Raw genomic sequence first — 26,559 nt, 5'->3', positions numbered from 1 at the left:
TCAATAATGATGACTTTCCATTACTGAAACTAAAGGAATATTTATTTATTTATTTATTTAGGGACGGTCTTGCTCTGTTGCCCAGGCTGGAGTGCAGTGGTGCAATCTTATTTACTGCAACCTCCGCCTCCTGGGTTCAAGTGATTCTTGTGCCTTAGCTTCCTGAGTAGCTGGGATTACAGATGTGTGTCACCACATTCGGCTACTTTTTATATTTTTAGTGGCGACAGGGTTTCGCCATGTTGGCAAGGCTAGTCTCGAACTCCTGGCTTCAAAGGACCCACCCGCCTCAGCCTCCCAAAGTGTTGGGACTACAGGCATGAGCCACCAATGACTGGCTAGAAAATAAAGGATTTTAAAAAAAATATTTTTTCAGTGTTGTGAGCTAAATTATTTTATTTCTTGCTTTGTTTTGTTTTGAGATGGAGCCTTACTCTGTTGCCCAGGCTGGAATTCAGAGGCGTGATCTCAGCTCACTACAACTTTCTGCTCCCCAGTTCAAGCGATTCTCCTGCCTCAGCTTCCCAGGTAGCTGGGATTACAGACGTCCACCACCACGCCCGGCTAATTTTTGTATTTTTAGTAGAGACAGAGTTTCACCATGTTGGCCAGGCTTGTCTTGAACTCCTGACCTCAAATGATTTGCCCGCCTTGGCCTCCCAAAGTGCTGGGATTCCAGGCGTGAGCCACTGCACCCGGCCGACTAAATTAATTGTATTACTTCAAAATTCATAGGTTGAAGCTCTAACCCCCAGTACCTCAGATGTATTTGGGGATAGAGCCTTTAAAGGGGTGATTAAGTTAAAATGAGTAAAATGAGGTCATTAAGGTGGGTCTTAATCCAATTGACTGGTTTTCTTATTAGAAGAGATTAGGACCTGCAGAGAGACATCTGGGGCACACAGGCACAGAGGAAAGATCATGGGAGGACATGGCAAGAAGGCGGCCATCTACAAGCCAAGATGAGAGGCATCAGGAGAAAACAAACCTGCTGACACCTTGATTTCAGTCTTCTAGCATCCAGAACGCTGAGAAAATACATTTCTGTTGCTTAAGCCACCCAGTCTGGTATTCTGTTATAGCAACACTAGCAAACTAGTATACAGAGGTAACTTAATCAGCCTAAGATTTAGCATAAAACTCTTATTTTAAAGGTTCCCAAAGTGAAGTATTATCCTGTTGATCCTAGAGGAAAGATGAGATGTTTCCCAACATTAAATCCTCAAGAGAGACCTATAGCCTCAGTGACTTCACTGAAAAACAGTCATTCCAGAAGGGGCCACAAGCAGGGGCTGGTATTTCATTGCTCTGGGTGCTGGTTACATAGTGTGTTGTTTCTGAGAATTCACTGAGCGATTCACTTATTCAATTATGTATCTTTTTTTTTTTTTGCATGTATATTATAGTGAAATGATAGTTTAAAAAAGCTACCAATCTTGCCAAGTTACCTTCAAGGTCAGTTATGAAGAGGTACTGCCAGGGATTTCCTAGGTAGAGATGAAACAGTTCTGTATCTTGATTCAGGTGGTGCCTACACAAATCTAACTACTGATGTGATCAAATTAGGTAGAGCAATACAAACACTCACATACAAATGAGTGCACATAAAAACGAGTGAAATTGGAATAAGGCCTGGATTAAGTTTTGCACTGGTATCAGTTTCCTGGTTTTGATATTATATTACACAGGTAATAAGCGAACCACTGGGTGAAGGGTACATGGGACTCTGCATTATCTTTGCAACTTCTTATGAATTTATAATTATTTCAAAATTAAAAGTTAAAAGATGTTCAGAAGGAATGCCAGATCCACATGAGCAACAGTGAAATAAGCATTTCCATTAAAATCAGGAACAAAGTTAAGAAAGGAAAAAAAAAAAAGAAACAAAGTCACCATTTTTCCAACTAATTGGTCCCTAGAGCCTCTCTTTCTGAGTTGAGATTAGCGAGCAGCAAAGCTTCCTTTATTTGAAGCCTACATGGAGAGTATTATCACCTCTGTTCTCCTAAAGATGAACCCAGAGTTACAGGACTGAGACTTTATTGCAGCAGGAAGAGAGCACATAGGCTTATATGGTCATGCCTGGCATAGTGATGTTTCTGTCAATGATGAACTGCATATATGATTTATGGACCCATGAGATAATGGAGCTGAAAAGTTCCTGTCACCTAGTGATGTCGTAGCCATCAAAAAGTCCAATGCAGCTCAATGCATTACTCACGTTTGTGGTGATGCTGGTGTAAACAAACCTGGATTCTCAGTTGTATAACAGTATAGCACATACAATTACATATAGTATATAATACTTAATAAGTGACTATGCTACTGGTTTATGTATTTATTATATTGTACTTTTCATTGTTACTTTACAGTGTACTCCTTCTACTTAAGAACAGTTTATTGTAAAACAATATGTGGCTGGGTGCAGTAGCCCACTCCTATAATCCCAGCACTTTGGGAGGCTGAAGCTGGAGGATTGCCTGAGACCAGGAGTTTGAGACCAGCCTAGACAACATGGTAAGACCCCATCTCTATAAAAAACATGTTTAAAAGTTAGCTGGGTGTGGTGGCGAATGCCTGTAGTCTCAGCTACTCAAGAGGCTGGGGTAGGAGGATCTCTTGAGTGCAGGAGGTCAAGGCTGCAGTAAGCCCTGATGGCTCCAGCCTAGATGACAGAGTGAGACCCTGTCTCAAAAACAAAACCAAACAAACGAAATACTGGGTCATACCAGCAGTATAAATGTGTCTTGTTTACTGTGCCTCTTGATTGCATTATTTTCTCTTGTGCTTCAATTAATCTCGTGTTGCTTTGTTCATCACGGTCCCCGAGCATACAAAGTCCATGGCTATTGTTGCCAGTAAGAGGCCAGTCACATCAAGTGACTCATCTTGAAACGAGATTAAGGACTACCAACCAATAGATCAAGGAGTTATAGCAGCTTTTGAGGCCCACTGCCTGAGGAGGAGAAGCTTTGCTCAGGTTATTACTGCAACAAAGGAAGACACAGAGAAGACGCTGATACAATTCTGAAAGGATTACATCTATGACTCCATCAGGACCCCTGCTTGGGCTTGGGGTGATGTTACCAAGGAATGTATAAATGACATCTGGAAGAAGACACTCAAGAGGCTCATTCGTGACTTCAAAGGATTTGCCAAGGACAAGGAGGTTGCAAAAAACAACAAGGCTGTGGTTGAGACGGCAAACAATTGTAACCTGAGGGTGGAAGAGGAAGATATTGAGGAGCTCCTACAGGTGGTTCCTGAGGAACCGACTAATGAGGAGTTGTTGGAACTGAAACAGGAACACATACCTGAAGAAGAGGCAAGGAAGAAAAAACTGCAGGAGAAGAAAAAGAATCGCCGTGAAAATTCACAGTGAAGAGTTGAGAAGCTTTTGCAGATCTCAGTAAGTGCCTTAAAAATTTTGAAAACATGGGCCCCTCAACACCAAAAGGGTTTCATTAACAGAGAGGAATGTTCTTTGTGCATTTTCTGCTTACAAGCAAATCTATGATGAAAAAGGAAAGCAAGCCGACTACCATGGACATATTTCTGATGCATGACAACTCAGAAGAACCTCAGGTAGGTCCTTCAGGAAGTACTCCAGAAGCTCCTTGTTATCCTAGCTCCATGCATTTTTTTTTTTTTTTTTTTTTTTTTTTTGAGTCAGGGTCTCACCTTGTCACCCAGGCTGGAGTGCAGTGGTGCAGTCACGGCTCACTGCAGCCTTGACTTCCCAGGCTCAAGTGATCCTCCCGCCTCAGCCTCCTGAGTAGCTGAGACGACAGGTATGTGCCACCAAACCTGGCTGTTTGTATTTTTGGTAGAGACAGGGTTTCACCATGTTGCCCAGGCTGGTCTTAAATTCCTGGGCTCAAGTGATCTGCCTGCCCCAGACTCCTGAAGTGCTGGGATTACAGGCGTGAGCCACTGGGCCCAGCTGTCCCTGCGTGTTATTGCCCCTGAAGACCTTCCAGCAGGGCAAGATGAGGAGGTGGGAGACAGAAATATCCATGAATCTGACCCTTTGTAGGCCTAGGCTAATGTGTGTAATTGTGTCTTAGTTTTTAACAAAAAAGTTTAAAAAAATTTTAAAACACAAAGAAGTTTGTGGAACAAGGATATAAAGAAAATATATTTTTATACAGTTGTGCAGTTAGTTTGTGCTTTAAGCTAAGTATGATCACAAAAGAGTCAAAAAGTTAAAAAAAATTTTTAAATTTATAAAGTAAAAAGTTACAGTAAGCTAAGGGTAATTTATTATTGAAGAAAAATATTATTTAATAAATTGAGTGTAGCCTAAGTGTAGAGTGTTTGTCAAGTCTACAGTAGTGTGCAGGGTATGTCCTAGGCCTTCACATTCACTCACCACCCACTCACTGATTCAGCTTCCAGTTCTGCAAGCTGCATTCATGGTAAGTGCCTTATACAAGTGTAGTTTTTAAATCTCTTATACTCGATTTTTACTGTACCTTTTTTATGTTTATATACATAAATACTTGCCATTGTCTTACAACTGCCTACAATATTCAGTACAGTAACATGCTGTGCAGGTCTGTAGCCCTAGGAGCAACAGGCTAGATCCTATAGCCTAGCTGTGTAGGAGGCTGTATCATCCAGGTTTGTGTAAGTACTCCATGATGTTCGTACAAGGATGAAATCGCCTAATGACGCTTTTCTCAGAATGTATCTCTGTTGTGGAGCAATACGTGATTGTATAATGTGAGACGACATTTGCAAAAACATTCATGTCCACTAAACCACCGGGCAGGGGTGTTGTCTGTGTTCTAAATTATGGTAGGGCTGGCTACAATGGTGCACTCCCATAATCCCAGCACTTTGGGAGGCTGAGGAGGGAGGGTGGCTTGAACCCAGGAGTTTGCAACCAGTCTGGGCAATACAGTGAGACCCTAACTGTTTCTTCCAAAAAAATGGAAGAAAAATTAACTGGGTGTGGTGGCACGCGCCTGTGGTCCCAGGTACTTGGGAGGCAGAGGTGAGCAGCTTGTTTGAGCCCAGGAAATTGTAACAGTGGGGCGTGTAGGAGAGAGAGATAGGCCAATCTGTGATGCCTGGCCTATACCCCTTTCTGTGACCGCCACCCCTGCAAACCAGGTAAAATCTCAGTTCAGCTTAGCAAACATTCTATGAGCACACACCATGGACAAGCCCTTCTCTGGGTTCTAGGGTACCTCATTTCACATGCTGGCTCCTTCCCCAAGGCACTCACTGATTACGGGTCTCTGGGGAGGGAGTGCTGTTTACACAAATGCGAACTGGTCTAATATCATCCAATAAAAACTCAAAAGATCACCAAGCAGGGGAAAAAAAGCACAACCAGACACCTTAACACAGGGAGAGAAAATTTTGTTAATTCAACATTTACACAGCGCTGCACACACAGCGCTGTCTGCAGACTAGACACTAAAACACACAATTGTCAAAAACTAGAAAAATGAGTTATGTCCACATGTTTAAAAAGCAAAACTTTATAAATTCCTTAGCACACTCATTCCCAAGTTTTATCCCACAAAGTATAGCATGAAACAATGACAACATAAATATTCAAGTAAAATGCTATTTAAAATAGCTACACACAGGTAATTAAAACACTAGGATCCAGTTTTTAGAGGAAAAAGACATGTGGCACAATTTCAAGTTCCTAATTGAAGTTAACAATAAAACAGATTTGCTTACATTTGCTTCTGATCTTTATTTCTGCTGTGTCTCTTTAGTAGAATGAAGAAATGGCACTTCACATAAAATCGTATTTAAAAGCTACTAAAATGCATAAACAGGTGCAGATCAGCTCTTTAATGAGAATTCCTGCATAGCTGGAGGAAGTTCAAGGAGAACTGTTTTTTCAAGGCCAATAGAATCTTGTTATATGCCTAATTTCATCTACATTATCATCGCTGGGAAGTGCCTGCTGAGAACTCATGGTAGCAATGCTGGAAAAGTACTTTCTTCACAGGAGGTGTTCAGTATAATGCAATAATGCCTGATAAATGCAAGTAAGGTCAATATCTCCCTCTTGGTCTAGATCAGGAGCTGGCAAACTTTTTCTTTAAGGAGACAAGTAGTAAATACTTTAGGCTTTGCAGACTATACTGTCCTCGTCCCAACTCTTCAACTCTGCCAAGAAAGCAGTCCCAGACCATATCATCAATGAATGGGTGTGGCTATGCTCTAATAACATTTTATTTATGGACACTGAAATCTGAATTTCATAGAATTTTCAGGTGCCATGAAATATTGTTCTTCTTTTGATTTTCTGCCCAATCATTTGAAAACATATAAACCATTCTTAGCTCACAGGTTGTATAAAAACAGGTGGCAGGCCAGGTTTGGTTCGTGGGCCATAGTTTGCCAACCCCTGATCCTTTTCTAGTCCATGTTGTAAAATGTACATATTTTAAAAATCCCATTACATATGGCTACTTTATTTAAAAAAACCACAAAAATGTTCAGTTAAAAACCCTTCTCTTTCTTCCCACAACCAAGGACCATTTTACTAAACAATAAGCTATTTCCTTTAAATTAGAAAATCGATCAAGGATATACAATGAGTTTCTGGCCTCAATTTATGAACCCATGAGCCAAATATGCAAGAAGACTCAAAACGTGCCACCCAGCCAAAGAATCTACTGGCTTACAATGTTAAAAATGTATTTGGAAGTATTCCTGCACACTTCTCAGCATTGGTAATCCAGAGTTATAAAAAATAATGTTGGAGCATTTGTAATCTTAATAGAAAAACAATGGATATATCTAAATCATAAGTCATTAAAATGTTATATAAAACCACCTACAAACTATACAAATAAAGAGCAGACATTAACTGTCAAAATGCTGAGTATGTGATTCTTGACAGGGCCAGGGCAGTGTCACTAGGAAGAATTTCAGCTCTTCTTTCTCCTTGAGACCTTGGGGATGTGGCTAGTACACCCCAGGCCAGATGCTAGGCAGTTTCCTGTGTGCACAGGGACTTGCCAGACCTTTAGTTACTCAACCATAGCTTCCCAATGGCTCAATGAGGGATGTTAAATCCTAGGTGGGGTTCAGGAGTAATTGAATCTAGCATGACTTTCATTCACATTTTCCTTCCACAACCCAGAATAACCACAAGATGTAAGTGGAATCTACAGAGAGAGAGATGGGGAAAGGAAGTCGCTTCATCTCCACCTACTTGGTCGCCTAATTGGATTTGCATCTGTTTAAGATTATGGAGTCTTTCTTTCAAAGTGAGAGGCAACGCCGGTCATAGGGGCTTTTTGTGTGTGTGTGTGTGTGTGTGTTATTTGAATGATGAGCTATAAAGACTCTCATTAGATAAAAGGTGCCTGAAATTCAAGGGCTCATGCTTTTTCTAGAAAGTGGACTGGCAATTACAGAAATTCTTTCCCTTTTGGGCTGACTGTGGTAAAAGTGCTTTTGCTCTTTTGGAGGTAAGGAAGCAGCACCACACCAGGACAGAAAGAAGAGGCTGCAGGTGACAGCCACTTACTCAGGCTCAGGTGGGTGGGCAAGTTGCATTGGCCTCCTCCCATCTTGGCAAAGCTACTGACAGTAGGCAAGGAAGGGCTGGGTGGTGCTGCTCATAACAAGGGCTCTTGTATGTCCTTAGAATTTTCATTTTCTTGTAAAGTGCTTTTACTTTCTCTCTGGCTCACAATATCGCAGGGAGCTAAGTAAGGCCTGTATGGCATCTCCACTGTATGCATGGGCTGGGAGGTGCTCAACACACACCCAGGGCAACAAGGCAACAAGGCCACTTGGGGAAGGAGCCGGGCCACGCCACTGCGTGCCTTCCATCCTACCAAGCTCCTTCTGCTATTCTTTGCTTTACACTTCAGCTCATTTCCTCAAGGAAACGAAATGAAGTGGTGAACAGGACAGAAATGAAAATAGAATTCTTTAAGCGGTAAATTTAGGACAATAAAGATGTCAATTAAAAAATGGTTCCGGAATAGGGAGAGGTGCTTCTTCATCCTCACAGAAGCACGGACAATTCTGTGCTATTTATTGTCTTTGAAAGAGGGTTCACTCAAACCTCTGCCGCAACATCTCTAGATGCACATTCGGTGCCTTCAGTGCTGAGCTGGCAGATGCTGGGGAGGGGTGCTGTGCCCCTCACCTGCCTACAAGTCACAGTCAAGGGTCTCCTTCAAGGTGCTCTGGGCCCCTGTTCTGTAGCAACGTTGGGGATGGTTGTGTCACTGCCCAGGCAGTGATCAAGCCTTTGTGACAGCCCAAGGGGCTGGGCCTGCCTCATGCTGTGCCTGCTCTGAGGCAGGCGGAGCTGTGGTGGGGAGCCAGGGCCTCATTCTGTAAACCCAGTGCTGGTTCTCCGGGAGTCTGCAGTCACAGGCACGTGGCATATATTGGTCCCTAGTTAGGTTAAGGGCAGGGGTAGGATTTGCATCTGTTTAAGATTACGAGGACTGGATGAGTTTTGAAAAATTCACAATTCTGAAAACCTATTAGTTCATTTAAAATAATGGATGGCATGTACCTATATATGTAGGAAAGTCTCCTTTTAACTTTTTTTAAAGAACCAAAGAATCCTACAAGCCCCCATAGCACACATACTTGAGTTCCAGATACTCATCAATGCCATACTTGGACCCCTCTCGCCCAAGGCCAGACTGCTTCACTCCACCAAAAGGGCATTCCACGGAGGAAATCAATCCTTCATTGACGCCAACCATGCCCACTTCCAGCTGCTCTGCCACTCTCCAGATCTGGGCTGGGTCTTGAGAGTAAAAATATCCTGTCATAGGGATAAAAGACATTTAGAATAGTCATTAAAGACATCATGTCTAAAGATGAGGGCACCACTGATGACTTTTTGTCCAGTCACTTGGGCCTAGAGTCTTCCCTGCTCCCAGATAAAGTCCCAGGTTGGTCTTGTCCACTTTTTCATCTCAAAACCTTTGAAAGTCACCTCTTGCTTCAAGTCTACTCTCACTATCTCCTATCGAGACCCTCTTCCTGTTTTCTGCTATTCAACCCACCCTGCACACCTGTTAGATTTCCACATGACACTTTTGCCCAAGCCTTTCGATTACTCCTGATTATAAAATAAGGTTAAATTCCTTAGTGGGTATTCAACACCCTCTTCCCCCCAAGTAGTTTCAATCAACACTTCTGGCTTCACCTTCCATTACTCCAATCACCAACCATCTTCTCCAAACCTATCAGTCAAATTCTCCTCACCCTTTCTTACTTTGTTTCTGAACTCCCTTGGTACCCTCTGCCCAGCATCTCTCTCCTCCAATTTCTGCACAACCAGAATTCTGTCCATCATTTATGATCTAGTTCAGGGTACGTCTTCCTCCACCATCACCCCATCGAGAAGGAAGAGACAAATGGTGAACTCAGTGTTATAAAAGTCCTCATGCACACATCTTACTCCAGCTTTATGATAACTCTAAGGGACCCCATAGCATGCTTATCATTCCTCTTCATATAAATAGTTCTCTTACAGCTAGAGGGGAAGCTTCTATACAGTTATAGTGGTATCTTATATGTCTTTGTATCTTCTGCAGTACTTTATTTGCTGTGGATGCTATTACGTAATTTTCTCAGGGTTATAGAGTATATACGGTGGTCACCTGGACCATCTCCAAACTAAAGGAATGGTAGCCATCAGTGAGGCACCTCTGCACACACCATCTTCACTCTTTTCATTGTCCCTGACGCTCCTTGCTGATGCCCTTCCTCTTCTGTTCAGGTTTACAGGAGCCAGGCAAAAGGGAAGAAAAAAATCACTTGGAATTTCTGGGGATTAAGCCTCTGAGAACGTGGGACTTTGAGATGCGTGCAGTTCTCCACCTAGAAAAGCAGAATAATGTGCACCTTATCTTCTGCCTGCAGCTCTCCCTGCCCCACAGCTGTAATTAGAGAGCTCCCAAATGTGTATCATGGGGACAAGGCGAAAGGACATGTCCTTGCACAAATCCAAATCCATTCCGCCACTTGGAAAGAAACAAAACACATACCTCATTGAAGTTTCTGTCTCATAACCCAGGGTGATGTTTAAAAGGTAAATCTGGCATGAGCTGGAGAAAAATGATTATGACTGGTATTGAACGAGGAGAAACACCTACCTGCTAACCCAACGTCAGTGGCATTAGCGATTGCTATAGCCTCCTCCTCTGTATCGAACCTGCCAAAGGTAAGGTAGGTCATAAAATATGTAAGGGGGAGAGGAAAGGAAACCAGTTTTCTTTTCTTCTGATTTGTTTCCCAAATAATCACAAGGAGTAAATCAGAGTTTTGCAAAGTGATCCAAGAACAGATTGCAGAAGAAATCAGCACCATTCCCCGAGATAACTCAAAAATCAAGGCTAGCATGCTCAAATCAATACTGGCTTCATCTTTTCTAAGAGAACACGAAAAAAGCAGACCAACATGTAGGGAACTGTGGCATATCCAGAACATCAAACAAAATCCCTTAAAAAAAAGGATTACTGTTCTTGGTACCCACTGAGAATATATAACTATAATAACAACTACTTTAGAAGCCAGCCGATGTAGCAGAAAGAAACGTTCAGAAGGGGTTGGGGCCAGGTTCTAATGTATTCTCCACCACTGCTTAACAATGGCATGATGCTTGGAGTCTCCTCCTCTCTGAAATGAAGGAATGCACCAAAGCCCAGGCCATCTCTTTAAAATTTTATTTCAGGAATAAGATGTCAGTGGTATTTTTCTGTTGTTCCAGAATTTTAACTGGGGCAAAAAGTTCTAAGCACCCCAATTTCTAAATTCAGAGATCCACCAGCGGTTGGAACCAGCTGTCTTTCTGCAGGGCTTGTAAAGGGGGACTGGGCAGAGCCAGCTCAGAAAAGTCAACTTGTCCAAGGGTACACAGGTATGAAGTAGCAAAGTGTAGACCTACACCATAGTCAACTCCAAACTGCATTCCCAACCAATGCCTCCCTTTGATTTCCTGTGAAAATGTCCAGTTCACATTTCATGTAAAAGGTTTTTATTAAAACAAAGAAGATGAATGTTCTTCAAGTGGTCCATTTCCCCAATAGTGGAATAAAAATAAACTTCATAAGCAAGATGTAACAAGGCCAGTGAGTACATAATAAGAAAGATTTCTGGTCCTGGATAAGATGGTACAGACAGTACCAGCTGCCAGCTATCTCTGTGAACCCAATGCTGGACATACCAGAGGAGAGAGAAAGTGAATCATAGTCAAAACCAACAACAATAACAACAAAATCTCAATCTGCAACTAGCATCAAAAAATGCGAGACATTTCTGGAGACCAATAAATTGGTTGGATCCTGGGGGAGAATGATGGCCTCAAGTGAGAGTGAGCTCGAGACCACCCATGCAGGGGTGGGCGGGGCAAAGGTAGGGCTGTGCATCTCCCCCCACACCTGTGAGTTCCAGGTGATCCTGCCTACAAACCTGGGTCCCTGGATCAATGGGACATTGCTACAGGTAGAAAAGCAGCAGGGCTGGCTTGAGGCAATGAGCCAGTGCTCGTGCCCAGCAGGTACACCGGCCATGGGAAACAAGTGTAGGCAGCGGCAACACCAGCATCCTCTTCTCCCCAACCTATTCCAATAGAGGGAACTGCAAAATACCCCAGGGGAAAGGATACTTGGGGTGGGGAAGTGGCACCGAGACTGGATTTCAACACTAGAGGTGCCCTCCGCAAGGCTCAACCCTTTGCCCTCCAAATGTATGAGAAGGAGCACAAACCTAAGCTTTTTACCACAACCCACGGGAGATATTATAAGCCAATGCTGCCAATGGTGCAAGGAGTTAAAGATCACAGGGAAAATTACAAGACATCTGAGGAGCTCCAAGACTAAGAAGATAAAACAGCACAACCTATGGTGGAAGAGAATAAAAAATTTTTTTTAAAAAGGATAAATAGCCACAGCAAAGTAGGGGAGATTAATGAAGCAGGAAGAATCAGTTATGGGGAGGAACCCACTGGAGATATCAAGGATGGAAAAAACAATTGTTGAGATAAAGATCTTGGTGGGTGGGGTGGAAGCCAGAATGAGTATATCTGAAGAATGCATTAATATGCTGGCAGATGAGGGGAGGGACTCGCAGAAGGCACTAGGAATGAAGAGATGGAATGAAGAGATAAGATAAATAGGGCACAGAAGTAGAAGTATCACAATAATAGACTCCTTGGAAAGCTAGAAAAGGATACATGAAAGGGAGAATAATATCTGGAGAAATAATGACCAAAAATTTCCCAGGACTAAACAAACCTGTTAGATATTTATGAGCCAGGCACGGTGGTTCACACCTGTAATCCCAGCCCTTTGGGATGCTGAGGCAGGTGGATCACCTGAGGTCAGGAGTTTGAGACCATCCTGGCCAACATGGTGAAACCCCATCTCTACTAAAAACACGAAAATTAGCAGGGCCTGGTGGTGGGCGCCCGTAATCCCAGCTACTCAGGAGGCTGAGGCAGGAGAATCGCTTGAACCCAGGAAGCAGAGGTTACACTGAGCTGGGATTGCACCACTGCACTCCAGCTTGGGTGAGAGAGCGAGACTCCATCTAAAAACAAACAAAAAAACCAAAACAAAACAAAAAAAAACATAGTAAAGATATTCGGACCTCAACTGAAAAACCTCACTGTGTGCCATACCAGATAGTAAAATTTAAGAACATCAAAGATCAAGAGAAATTCTAAACGTTTCTAAAGAGAAAAAATAGATCCCTTTCAAAGAAGCAAGAATCAGATTTCTTGGCAACAACCCTGGATAAAAGTAGATAGAGGCCAGGCATGGTGACTCACACCTGCAATCCCAGCACTTTGGGAGGCTGAGGCAGTTGGATCATTTGAGGCCAGGAGTTCGAGGCCAGCCTGGCCAACATGGTGAAACCCTTTCTCTACTAAAAATATAAAAATTAGCCGGGTGTGGTGGCACATGCCTGTAGTCCCAGCTACTCAGGAGGCTGAGGCAAGAGAATTGCTTGAACCCAGGAGGTGGAGGGTGCAGTGAGCCAATATTGTGCCACTGCACTCCAGCCTAGATGACAGAGTTAGACTCCATCTCAAAAAAAAAAAAAAAAAAAAAAGTAGATAAAGGATTAATATCTCCAATGGGTTGAACCTAGAATTTTATACAGGTAAATCATTATCTACTTGTGAATGGGAGATAAAAGACCATGAAAGGGCACAGAAAGTTCATTTCCTATGGACGCCAATGAAATAATCCTTTGAGGTGTAATACATTAAGAAGAAAAATGATTTCAGGTCTGGGCACAGTGGTTCATGCCTGTAATCCCACACTTTCATAGGCCGAGGCAGGTGGATCATTTGAGGTCAGGATTCAAGACCAGCCTGGCCAACATGGTGAAACGCCATCTCCACTACATTACAAAAAATTAGCCCGGCGTGGTGGTGTGTGCCTGGAGTCCCAGCTATTTGGGAGGCTGAAGCATGAGAATTGCTGAGATCATGCCACTGCACTCCAGCCTGGGTGACAGAGCAAGACTCCATCTCAAAAAAAAAAAAGAAGAAGAAAAATGAGTTCAGCAGAAAGAAAAAGAAAATTAAAGAATTTGAGGCCAGGTGCAGTGGCTCACACCTGTAATCCCAGCACTTTGGGAGGCAGAGGTAGGAGGATTACTTGAGGTTGGGATTTTCAGATTTTCAAGACCAGCCTAGCCCAACATGGTGAAATCCCGTCTCTACTAAAAATACAAAAAATTAGCCTGGTATGGTGGTGGGTGCCTATAGTCCTAGCTACTCTAGAGGCTGAAGCAGGAGAATTGCTTGAACCAAGGAAGCAGAGGTTGCAGTGAGCCAAGATCACACCATTGCACTGCAGCCTGGGCAACAGAGCGAAACTCCATCTCAAAAAAAAAAAAAAAAAAAAAAAAAAAAAACAGAATTTAATAAATTTTGTGGTCCAAATAAGTTATGAGTTTTTTTAGAAACCCATAAATTGCACTCTGCTCTTCAATGGACTCAATACAACTGTCTGCCTCCTGGCCAGCCCTCAAAGCAGCCCGGGAATCTCTTTCAGGGTTTCCCATTCTCTTCTATTCTTCCTCCCATCTCCCTGCTGGCTGGAGAACCTTACTTGATAACTGGTGCCAGAGGACCAAAAGTCTCTTCATGAGTGCACAGCATGTCCTGGGTGACATTGCTCAGCAGGGTGGGCTCAAAGAAATTTTTTCCAAGATGGTGTCGTTTTCCACCTGTCACAATGGTGGCACCTTTAGAAACGGCATCATTCACATGTTTCTCCACCTGCGTGATGAGGAAGAAAAAAAGTTTTCTACATGATACAATCTTTTAGAATGTTTAAACTGCAGAAAACTATAACTACTTCTATCTTTTTTCTTTTTTAAAAATGTAGGTTAACAAAGCATGCTGGTTTCCTTTTGTTGAAGGAACCACATTTGCACAGATTCAGAAGCAAGAGTGCCACCTTCATCCTTGCTCTTTGCTATCTTCTAACTGTTTGATCTTCCTATTTGTTGAATGGTCTAATATATATTCACTTCTTTCTAGGCCTGCGGCTCAGCTCTTTGCTGGCATTTGCTTTCATCGCGTTCTGCGGTTATTTCCAGCTTCTTGGATCCCATGTTGTCCTCTTTCCTGAACTGAGTTTTTGTTGCTTTCTGATATACACACTCTCCTCAAGTAGGTAGTTATTTATTTATTTATTTATTTATTTATTTATTTATTTATTTATTGAGATGGAGTCTCACTCTGTTACCCAGGCTGGAGTGCAGTGGCGTGATCTCAGCTCACTGCAACCTCCGCCTCCCAGGTTCGAGCGATTCTCCTGCCTCAGCCTCCCGAGTAGCTAGGATTATAGGCACCTGCCACCGCAGATAAATTAGGGAACTGGAAGGAAACTTTTGCCCAGCTAATTTTTGTATTTTTAGAAGAGACAGGGTTTCACCATCTTGGCCAGGCTGGTCTCAAACTCCTGACCTCGTGATCCACCCACCTTGTCCTCCGAAAGTGCTGGGATCACAGGAGTGAGCCACCAGGCCTGGCCAAGTAGTTGTTTTAAAACAGATGCCCTGGATGTAGTCTAGTTTCTGAATTTTCATACACCACGTTTCTGGTGTTTTGTACTCCACCTGATTGATAATTTGCTTGAGTACAGAATTCTGATACAAAATAACTTTCCTTCAGAACTTTGAGTGCACTTCTCCACTTCTAGTGTTGTTGAGGAAGTTTGAGCCAAAAATGGTTTTCACCCTTTTTCCTCTTGATAGCTTTTTCCTCTCTGAAATTTCCTAGGATTTTCTATGCTCTGATATTCTAAAATTTTATATATATATATGTATTTTTCATTCATCCTACTTGGTAATCAGTGAAATCTTTCAATCTGCAGAATAATTATTTTCCCCTAACTCTGAGAAGTTTCCATCTATTATTTACTTGGTAATGTCACTTCCTCCAACTTCCCAATTATTTCATTCTAGAACTCCTACTACTGGGTAGGTATTTGTAGGAGTTCAGATTAGTTCTGATTTTTTTTTTTTTGGCATTTCTATTATATTTTTTGCCTCTCTATTGTTTGCTTTAAACTCCATAAGATATCCTAAATTTCATCGTCTACCTTCAGCTATTGAAGCTTGTGACAGTCATGTATCTAATTTCTACAGATTCTTGTTTTCATTGCTTCATTTCCTAGAACATATTTCTTATTAGCAGTTTACAGATGCACTATCTTCTCAAAACTCTTGCAGGACACTATGAGATTCTTAGAAAATTTCCTTGTAGTTCCCTAATTTATCTGCTGCCTTCAGGGACTGTTCTGTTTGTTTTTCCTGACCTTTCCTCTTATGTGCTGATGGTTTCCCCATCATGATCCTTGGTCGTTCATCTTTCTGAACGAAGGACTGAGTTGTCGAAACTAACCTGGTTGGCTCCTTCTCAGCTCCAGCAGTGTGTTTGGGGGACACACACGCACAAGGACTGGGTTGATCAATTTGGGGATGTGTGGCACGAGTGCTGTTTGTTGTTTTAAGCTTGGGTTTATTCTAACATGCAGGCGTCACATAAGGGCAGCTCCCTTCCCCAAAAGGCGAAGTGAGGAGAGTCCTACCCTGATGTACCTAGCCTCGTTCTTGAAGCTGTAGTCTGCCTAGAAACCTACTATATTTCTTCAGAAAAACTGTTCTGCTCAGAACAAATGCCTCTGCCGTCTTGTGTGTCTTGGTGGTGGTCGTGGTGGGGAGGGACAGTGGGAATGACCCAGAAAATTGTGGAAAAGTAGAATCAACCAGCTTCATCTCCTCCCCTCTTCCTATTCCTACTTTCTACAGCCACCAACTCTAGAAAGCCTCTGTCGTTTAAATGGCACCAATTTCCTCTGCAGGGTTCCCCTGGGTAGATCCATCTATTATGACTTCTGTTAACATAATCCCTTCTGAGTTCCAGAAGTTCATTACAATCTTTGGTTTACGAGCGTTGTTTTCCCTTCCATTTTTCACCTGAATTTTCTATTTTGCTTTTGTTTCTGAGACAGAGTCTCGCTTTGTTGCTCAGGCTGGGGGGCACTGGTGCGTCTCAGCTCACTGTAACCTCCGCCTCCTGCGTTCAAGAGATTCTCTTGCCTCAGCCTCCTGAGTAGCTGGGACGACAGGTGCTTGCTACCATGCCTGGCTAATTTTGTTTTTGTGGAGACGGTTAGGCTGGTCTCGAACTCCTGACTTCAAGTGACCCACCACCTCAGCTTCCCAAATGCTGGGATTATAGGCGTGAGCCACCACACCTGGCCCTCAGCTGAATTTTCTATAGCATTTCAGGAAGGTAAACATAGGTGTGAATGCATTCTGTCTTCGAAAATCCAGAATGTTCTCATAGTGCATCACCTGCAACTAATCCCCATTGGCTAGGATGACTTACTTTCTATGAATTTTATATTTTAAAAATAATTCTACTTAACAGGGGCCTACCCCCTTGATCCCCAAATATAATCTGCTCTGCCCTTTTCTTGTCATATTAATGTGAGGTGCAGTGTTTTTTTCCTGGAACCCACTCTATGACGGTATGTACACTAAAGCCAACACTGAATTGTTTTTAAACAAGGTGGTTTCCACCAAATTTCTCTCCAGCACAAAAGAAATTTTGCGGTTTGTTTGTTTGTTTGAAGTCCTGGCATATAGCACCATCTAGAGGACAACGTGTGTCTTCCCTTTGGGGAAAAAGTCTCTAAGACAGAGTGGTTTCCCAACCTGGCTGCAAACTAGCATCATCCCGGGGCACTTAGAAAATGCCAATGTCTAGGCCTACTACACATAAATTAACACTCAGTCTTCTTGGATGGGCCCCAGGCAACTGTAGTTGATAAAGGCACGGTGTGAGTTAAGGACTACCACTCTAGGACTTGAACCACAGCTGGCCTAGACCCAAACTGCCTTCACTTGACAAGTGAATACCCCTGGTTTGTCCCCAAGGTCCAAAGTCACCTCTAAAATGCAGGTGGTTCCAATGTAAATTTTAACGTATTTTCTTTAGCTAGAGTAATCCCAAGACAGTAACTAGAAATTTATCAGAGCTCTGTCAAACCTCGATGCTTCCCTGGGTTTCCCAAGGCAATGGAGGTGGGTTCAGCTGAGTTGACTGCCCATGGGGTGGGGGCAGCCATGGAGTCAGGGCTTGGCTCTCAGGCTCTGAGGAGGTTGAGGAACAGTGGTCGGGCTGTGCTTCCCATGATGAGTACTGACTTGGCTCTCACTTGCTTCTGGTTCTTCAGTTGCACCCAGGGGCTGGCTGTGCCTCCACTGTGTGTCTCCCTCTGGCCACCTCTCCTCCCTTCTTTCCCACACACAATCTTCAGCTTCTACTGTCTTCCTGATTTAAAAGATTCCATTAAAACCATTTCTGGGCAGGTGTGGTGGCTCACGCCTGTAATCCCAGCACTTTGGGAGGCCGAGGCAGGTGGATCACCTGAGGTCAGGAGTTTGAGAGCAGCCTGGCCAACGTGGTGAAACCCTGGCTCTACTAAAAATACAAAAATTAGCCACATGTGGTGGCGGGTGCCTGTAATCCCAGTTACTTGGGAGGCTGGGGCAGGAGAACCTAGTGGGGCAGAGGTGCAGTGAGTCAAGACTGCACCACTGTACTCTAGCCTGGACAACAGAGCGAGACTCCATCTCAAAAAAATATATATATATTGGATGTTTGATATTGTAAGAAACTTCCCTGTGACTCCAAAATGAATTTTTTTAAACAGCAGAATAAGGAGAGAAGTTTCATATAGCTAGTAGTGTGGATTATAACATTTTTTTAAACAAACAAATCTTTCCTAAAAGCAGTTTCCCTTCACTATCTCTAAATCCTGAACATGGTATCTGTGATTCTGCACCCCTGGCTGGGATGCTTTCATCAAGGACTGTTCTCGACAGGGATTTTGTCATCAAGAGAAGAAAGAACAGGACAACGTCAGGATTACAGCTGAAATGTAAACCCTCTGCAAACAAAGCCAGTCTTCCATTCCATAGGTGTTCCAACAGAGGAATGAACTTTGTCTCGAGATCCTAATTGCTGAGGCAGTGAGGGGCAGAATTATCATCACTATAACAAAATTTAGGGAGGGCAGTAAAGACCTACAGCAACAGACCGCATGGGGACTTGGTGCAATGGCAGGGCTAGAGCAGCTCATGACCAGACGACGCCCCCGGCTTCATGTAACTGGTAGGCAGAATTCACTTTTCTCAGGTTTCTCATTGTTTACAAAATAGGCTTGCCGGGCACTTTACCAAAATGACTTTTTTGTTTTCTTTTTTTTTTTTTTTTTTTGCCTTTTAACATAATTTTTTTTTTAGCTATTATTAATTCTTTATTTTAATCTTTGTGGCTTTTGTGTGAAAACATAGTTGAAAATTCCATTCTATTCCATGTATAGATGTAGATCTCTCATACTCTATACTCTAATCAGGGTAGTTAGCACATCTGTCACCTCAAACATCAATCATTTCTTTGTACTGGGAACGTTCAAGATCCACTCTTCGAATAATAGCTATTTGAAAATATACAAGGCGTTGTTGCTAATTACAGTCACCCTACAGTGCTATAGAACACCAGAGCTTATTCCTTCTGTCTAGCTGTAACATTCTGTCAACCAATCCCTTTCTATCCCCACCTCCCAGCCGAAGTGTTTTTTGCTGATTAAGCTTTTGATATTGAAACCATGAAATTTACTTTCACAAGTAATATAATATACTTACCTTTTCTACTGCTTTTTCATTAATCAATGGGCCCTGAGTAGTTCCTTCCTCAAATCCATTACCTACGTGCAGGTTCTTCTTCATGGCCTCAGCAAATGCTTTCACAAAGGCATCGTGGATGCCCCTTTGCACCAAGAATCGGTTTGAGCAAACACAAGTCTGGACAGGAGACAAAAACAAACCCATATAGTCTGTCAGAAACTGCAGACCTGACCAGTGAATGTGTGGCTGCTACCGCCTCTCTGTGAAAACACTTCCCTCAGTGGCTGTCACGTGTTCAACCTGCCATTTTCCTCCTCACGTGGGCTTGGCCCCAAAGATAAAAGCACTGAGTCAGTGCATGTTCCCCTCCAATTCCCTCCACAGCTGCTATGCTACACAGCTGCTATGCATCAGTGATTAGTTGCCAATAAGTACCTGTATAGAAAAAAAAAAAAAAGCCACCCAATCCATGTTTTTTTCAAATGGCTTTTGTTTATTTTGTTTCCCCAGGGGGTGGGAAAAGAATCTGCAGTTCTCCTGGGAGACTGTGATGCTGCAGCCTCAGCAGAGGCTAAGAGCAATGTGGACCAACACCAACTTATAGTCTTTTCTTTTTCGGAGACAGGGTCTCGTCTCGCTCTGTCGCCCAGGCTGGAGTGCAGTAGTGGTGAGTTCACTGCAGCCTTGACCTCCAGGGCTCAAGTGATTCTTCTACCTCAGCCTCCCAAGTAGGTGGGACTATAAGCACTCGCCACCACGCCCAGCTAATTTTTTTTTTTTTTTTTTGAGACAGTCTCGCTCTGTTGCCCAGGCTGGAGTGCAGAGGCCGAATCTTGGCTCACTGCAAGCTCCGCCTCCCAGGTTTACGCCCTTCTCCTGCCTCAGCCTCCCCAGTAGCTGGGACTACAGGCGCCCGCCACTTCGCCCAACTAGTTTTTTTGTATTTTTCTAGTAGAGACGGGGGTTTCACTGTGTTAGCCAGGATGGTCTTGATCTCCTGACCTCGTGATTTGCCCGTCTCAGCCTCCCAAAGTGCTGGGATTACAGGCTTGAACCACTGCGCCCGGCCCGAGCTAATTTAAAAAATTTTTTTGGCTGGGCGCAGTGGCTCATGCCTGTAACCCCAGCACTTTGGGAGGCCGAGGCGGGTGGATCACCTAAGGTCAGGAGTTCGAGACTAGCCTGGCCAACATAGTGAAACCCGTCTCTACTAAAAATACAAAAATTAGCTGTAGTCCCAGCTACTCAGGAAGCTGAGGCAGGAGAATCTCTTGAACCCGGGAGGTGGAGGTTGCAGTGAGCTGACATCACACCACTGCACTCCAGCCTGGGCAACAGAGTGAGACTCTGTTTTTTTTTTATTTATTTATTTGCAATAAATAAATAAATAAATAAATAAATAAATAAATAAATAAAATAAAAAATAAAAACGTAGAGACAGTCTCACTCTGTTGCCCAGGCTGGTCTCCAACTCCTGGGCTCAAGTGATCCTCCTGCCTTGGCCTCCCAAAATGCTGGGATTACAGTTGTGAGCCACCATACCTGTCCCCAAGTTGTAGCCTTATAGTGTTACTGATGGTAACATATATTGACATTTTGTGTTTATGAAGGAAAATATACCTATTTCTGACAAAACCAAGCTTATTTAGGTTATGTGGAAGGGAAAATCTTAATTACCAAAGGCCAAAGCAAGGATGAAAATTATTTGATAGAGAATATCACACAACATTTCATAGTTTTTTTACAATATAACCTTTTGGGGATATTTACTCTGTTTCTAGAATGCATTTAAAATTACATATTGATGGTACTTTTAAGATGAAATGCTTAAGAATATTTAAGAAGGCAGGATCCTGGCAGTAGCTTGGATAGAACTGGAAGACAGGATCCTTGACTCAGAGTCCCAGCTCCTCAGCAGATCTGACACTGTGGCCCGAATATGTCTGATCTCAAGTCACTTTTTCTTTCTAGAGTTTCATTTCCTTATCTGTAAAATGCAACGTTTGTAGAGCTGATAACTGTGAAGGTCCCTGACAGATCAAATATTCCAGTACTTCCTAGGAAGACATGAGCTCAGGCCTCTGGTCTCCCAGGACAGCCCAGTTACTCCTCCAAAACACTGCTGGTGTGGGCCTGTGCCCTGTAGAGGGCACCTCTGATGCTCCCTCCATCTCGGGACAGCGAGGCCCCACTGGGTCATAGCAGGCAGCAGGGTTTTGAGTTTTTCCAGCCACCACCCTCCTCAACATTTTCTTACTTTCTTTCCCTTGGCCTCAGAGACCCCAATTGTTCAAGGCCGTTCTGTGTCTGAGGAGATGATTATATTCGTTCAGTAGAAAAGAGATCAATGAAAGAAAACTATAAAAATAACCAGATTAAAAGGGTAGGGGAAAGAAGAAAACAGAGAACGATTTGACCAAAGGACATCTGCTGTTCAGAAAATTGTTTGAAGCCAGGGACTGCAACTTATTTTGGGGGGGACCCCTCTGAGCCTAGTATAGTCCCTGGTTAAAAAAAAAAAAAAAGTAAGGCATATACTAAATATTTGCTGAAGGAGTCAATGAATAAAGAATGAATAGTGGAAGGAACCCAAAAGTAGTTTCCTTCTGGGATTTAAGGCAGTAGAGGTGGTGGGATCTTTGTAACACACACACACACACATTCACATGCACACACACACACACAACCTGAAATACTCTTCAGCACTCACCTGTCCGGTGTTCCTAAATTTAGATGCCAGGGCCCCTGCTACAGCCTGGTCCACATTGGCACTGTCAAATACTATAAATGGAGCAAGGCCTCCCAGCTCCATGGAGACCCTTTTCACAGAGTTTGCTGCATGGTGCAACAGGATCTGTGAGCAGAGGAGAGAATGCTGTGAGCACAGAAATCCACTACCAGGATTGTTAAGCCTTTGTTTAAAAAAATTACCAAGCAGTGAAAAAAGCAAGGTGCACAGTGGTGTACATGGGATAACTCTTTGCATAAGTAAAGGGAGAAATGACAAAATGTATTTAGATTTACTTGTATTTGATAAAGAAACATTGGGAAGAGGCTGGGTGTGGTAGTGTGCACCTGTAATCCCAGCACTTTAAGAGGCTGAAGTGGGAGGATTACTTGAGGCCAGGGGTTCCAGACCAGCCTGGGCAACATAGTGAGACTCCATTTCAAAAATTAAATAAATAAATAAATAAATTAGTAAAATAAACATTGAGACGACAAGACACAAAAAGTCATTACTTATAGAAAGAGGGAGGGAGTCAGGGTTGGGGTGAGGGTGAGACTTGTCATGGTAAACATTAATACTGTCTTAATTTTTGAACCATATAAGTAAGTATATTATCTATCCAAAACAATTATATGATGGGCTTAAAAATCATAGAGATAAGGTAATAAAATCACCTAGAATCCCACAATCCATAGCTTACACTGATAACATTTTAAAGTACATCCATTTAGAATTTAGCCATGCAGGTTCATGTACATGTACATCTAAAAAAAAAAAAAACACAGGATGGTATAATTATATAATTAAACAGTTTTGTAACCTGCTTTATCTTCCCAATGAATCACATATTTGGGACGTCTATCTTAAAGTTTTCATAACATTTTATACCTTGCTCCTTTAATGTAACACTATAATGTGAAGATCCTCTTATGTCAGCACATATGTTTCTGGAACTTTGTCTATTTATTATTATTATTATCATCGAGATGGAGTCTTGCTCTGTTGCCCAGGCTGTAGTGCAGTTGTGCAATCTCCAGTTACTGCAACCTCCATCTTCTGGGTTCCAGCGATTCTTCTGCCTCAGCCTCTTGAGTGCTGGGATTACAGACATGTGCCACCACACTTGGCTAATTTTTGTATTTTTAGTAGAGATGGGGTTTTGCCATGTTGGCCAGGCTGGTCTTAAACTCCTGACCTCAAGTGATCTGTCTGCCTCAGCCTCTCAAAGTGCTGGGATTATATGTGTGAGCCACTGTGCCCGGCCTAGAACATTCCTTTAGATGCGTACATCGTATTCTACTGCATAGCTATTCTGTAATTTATTTATTCAGGCCCCATCTGTTGGACATTTAGGTTGTTTCCATCCTTGCTGTTAAAAAAATGCTGTGAATTGCACCACTGCACTCCAGCCTGGGCAACAGAGCAAGACTCTATCTCAGAAAAACAAACAAAACAAAACAAAATGCTGTGATTATTCTGTCAGGATGAACATGTAGAATTGCTAGCTCAATGTATAATTGTAAGGCTTTTGGTACATATAGTTATTCTAGTTTAAATATCCAGTAAGAGATTTCATAGCCTAAGAAGCTGCTCAGGGATGTTTAAATGACTAATTAAGGAGAGTAGGTCTTTGTCTAGTCATGGCTGCAGGGAAGATGGGACCACACTTGAGACGGTTCGAGTGAAACAGACCGTGTTCACAAGCTCAAGGTGGCTCCAGCGTTGCCCCCCAAGTGTTGCACATTCTGAGGTCATGAGTTTTGTGACAGGGTTCTTGGTAAAAACACAGAATGGCTGGAAAGCTGGGCCTGTATGGGTCCTGTGTATGTGTCCGTATGTTAATAGTCCAGCTATCAAATGGTAGTAACAATCTTCTCTGAAACATTACTGTTCAACAAAGTAGTTCAAGTTTTAAGACTACACATAATTCTTTACTGGATGCAACATAACCATTTAAAATTTTTTTTTATGTTTTTATTGTAAAATTTTTAAGAAATGTCATTGACTGTTCCTGGATTTGCTTCAGTGCAAAATGATTCTCACTGTTGCGTCACTCCATTTTGTCTCCACCTGGCCTTGAGCATAGGTCCTGTCTCTGGTGTCTGTCCCTCCACCTGCGCTGGCTCTGTGTCCTCTGACAGTGTCCTCTCCCCACTCAGTCTCTGCTTTTCCAGGAAGGCGGCTTGCCCTGGCCACTGGGTATGGTATAAACTCCTGTGATGTCTTAATGAATCTTTTCGGCTCCAGTTCCCATGGGCTGACCTCAGGGCCTCAGCTTCCAAAGACAACATGTGATTGGCCCGGCCTACCTTTCTTTCTTTATCTTTTTTTTTTGAGTTTAGGAGCGGAAGTTTAATAGGCATAAGAGAGAGAAAGAAACAGAAAGGAAAACAGCTCTCTGTCTCCTCTAGTGAAGGAGAGGGGACTTCCGAGAGGAAAAGGTCCTGACCCAGCCCACCCTTCTATGCCAGGCTACTTGTCCTAGATCACTGGCCAGCCCACAATTTACATTTCGCTCAAGTTAATGACCACTCATGGTTCAGTTCTCTGAAGAGAGGAAGAGACAAGGTATCATGTGCTTTAAAACCTGGCTGCTGTCTTCTCAGTGGGGTCCTGGGAGGGGTGGCCCCCCTAGAAAGAAGCAAGGGCAGGACAGGCATCCCTAGAACAGGCTCGCTGTGTATGCCTCAGTTACAAGAAAAGGTTCTCCACCCCAGGACCAGCAGCTGAGCCACTAATCTCTGAAGACCAGCTCAGCAGAGGTGCTTGCTATATGCATTAATTATCCTTTTAGCTATATTTGTCACATTTCCCATTCAGTCACTTGAGGTCCATCACTGTCCTAGGTAAAGAGGAGCAAAGCTGGACTTGGCAGGGTCATGGCTGATATTTTCCTGGAGCCCTGTTAGATGAGGATAGTTTGCTGAGAAAACTGAGTTGCTGCCCTTCGCCCAGTATCCTGGGAATTTCTCTGGCTTGAATGACGAAGGATTTATAACCCTTTCTCCCAGGCTTCCCTTTTTTCTAACTACTTCGTAGTAACATTTGAATCCTTCTGCAGGTAAGTTTGCATTGTAAGACCCACTGATCAGGGCATAGCAGTTTATGGATCTAAAAATTCCCATTCCTATTATGAATGAATGGTAGGATTCCAAAGCACTACTCCCGGAGTATGAGTTTATAGCATGACAAAAGTGATTATGATTGGGAGGCATTAAAATTACATTATTCCAGCCAGGCACACTGGCTCACACCTATAATCCCAGCACTTTGGGTGGCCCCTAAGGAGGGAGGATCACTTGAGGCCAGGAGTTCCAGATCAGCCTGGCCAACATGGCAAAACCCCATCTCTACAGAAAATACAAAAATTAGCCAGGTGTAGTGGCACATGCCTGTAATCGTAGCTACTCAAGAGTCTGAGGCATGAGAATCACTTTGAACCCAGGAAGTGGAGGTTACAGTGAGCCGAGAGCACGCCACTGCACTCCAGCCTGGGTGACAGGGCAACTGTCTCAAAAAAAAAAAAAAAAAAAAAAAAATTAAATTATTCCCTCTTGCTTCTCATGGTTTCTAAAATGACCACGGATGCACAAAATTTTTGAAATTAGACTTTTTAATTTTTATTATTTTTTGAGGCAGGGTCTCACTCCTATTGCCTAGGCTGGAGTACAGTGACATGATCACAACTCACCACAGCCTCGACCTCCCAGGCTCAGGTGATCCTCTCACCTCAGCCTCCCAAGTAGCTGGGACTACAGGTGTGTGCCACTAAGCCTAGCTAATTTTATTTTTTTTGTAGAGACAGGGTTTCACCATGTTGTCTAGGTTAGTCTTGAACTCCTTGGGCTCAAGCAATCCTCCTGCCTTGGCCTCTCAAAGTGTGAGGATTACAGGTGTCAGCCAGCACACCTGGGCGGGCAGATTTATATTATTTTTTATCTGTTATGTGTTTATGGACATGAATACTATGAGTACAGATACATATATGTGTATATGTATATGTAAACTAGTAGAAAAAAAGCACACCATCTGAAGAGAAACACCATAAACAAAAACTTTTGTTATACCTTGATTTTTTCTCTTTTGGACATTTTTAAAATTATTTATTATTTTTTAATTTCTTAATTTTTTTTTTTTTTGAGACGGAGCCTCGCTCTGTCACCCAGGCTGTAGTGCAGTGGCGCGATCTCAGCTCACCTCACTGCAAGCTCTGCCTCCCGGGTTCACGCCATTCTCCCGCCTCAGCCTCCCAAGTAGCTGGGACTATAGGCACCCACCACCACGCCAGCTAATGTTTTGTATTTTTAGTACAGACGAGGTTTCACCGTGTTAGCCAGGATGGTCTTGATCTCCTGACCTTGTGTTCCGCCCACCTCAGCCTCCCAAAGTGTTGGGATTACAGGCATGAGCCACCACACCTGGCCCTCTTTTGGACATGTAAAAGGATAAATAAACATCTACTTACAGGCACACACATTAAGTTTTCAGCAAAGAACATTTCATCATTTTAGGGAAAAAAAACTCAGAGAAAAAGACCTTGTCAATTATCTAAGTACTTTTAGACTAAACACAATTTTTGTTCAATTCAAAAACATCCATTTCAACATTAATTGTGTGTTTCTGGAATCTCTAATTCCACATTATTGAAA

The 26,559-nt window shown here is 42.9% G+C and overlaps 1 protein-coding gene across 1 annotated transcript in view; it reads right to left on the bottom strand.

Moving 5' to 3' along the window:
• Positions 1-5,354: 5,354 nt before the first annotated feature.
• The window catches only part of ALDH5A1 (aldehyde dehydrogenase 5 family member A1), a 36,021-nt gene continuing 14,816 nt past the window's right edge, over positions 5,355-26,559 (bottom strand). Inside the window, exons 6-10 of the mRNA XM_010365279.2 lie at positions 21,893-22,036; positions 19,201-19,359; positions 14,085-14,254; positions 10,116-10,174; positions 5,355-8,776 (exon numbers count right to left, since the gene is read on the bottom strand). Of these exons, the coding sequence (XP_010363581.1) occupies positions 8,571-8,776; positions 10,116-10,174; positions 14,085-14,254; positions 19,201-19,359; positions 21,893-22,036 (738 nt within the window). The 3' untranslated portion in view covers positions 5,355-8,570. The remainder of the gene's footprint in view (positions 8,777-10,115; positions 10,175-14,084; positions 14,255-19,200; positions 19,360-21,892; positions 22,037-26,559) is intronic.

The sequence above is a fragment of the Rhinopithecus roxellana genome, chromosome 4 (genome assembly GCF_007565055.1).
Source record: "Rhinopithecus roxellana isolate Shanxi Qingling chromosome 4, ASM756505v1, whole genome shotgun sequence".
Taxonomy (NCBI): domain Eukaryota; kingdom Metazoa; phylum Chordata; class Mammalia; order Primates; family Cercopithecidae; genus Rhinopithecus; species Rhinopithecus roxellana.
This window is presented reverse-complemented; position numbering and strand designations above follow the sequence as displayed.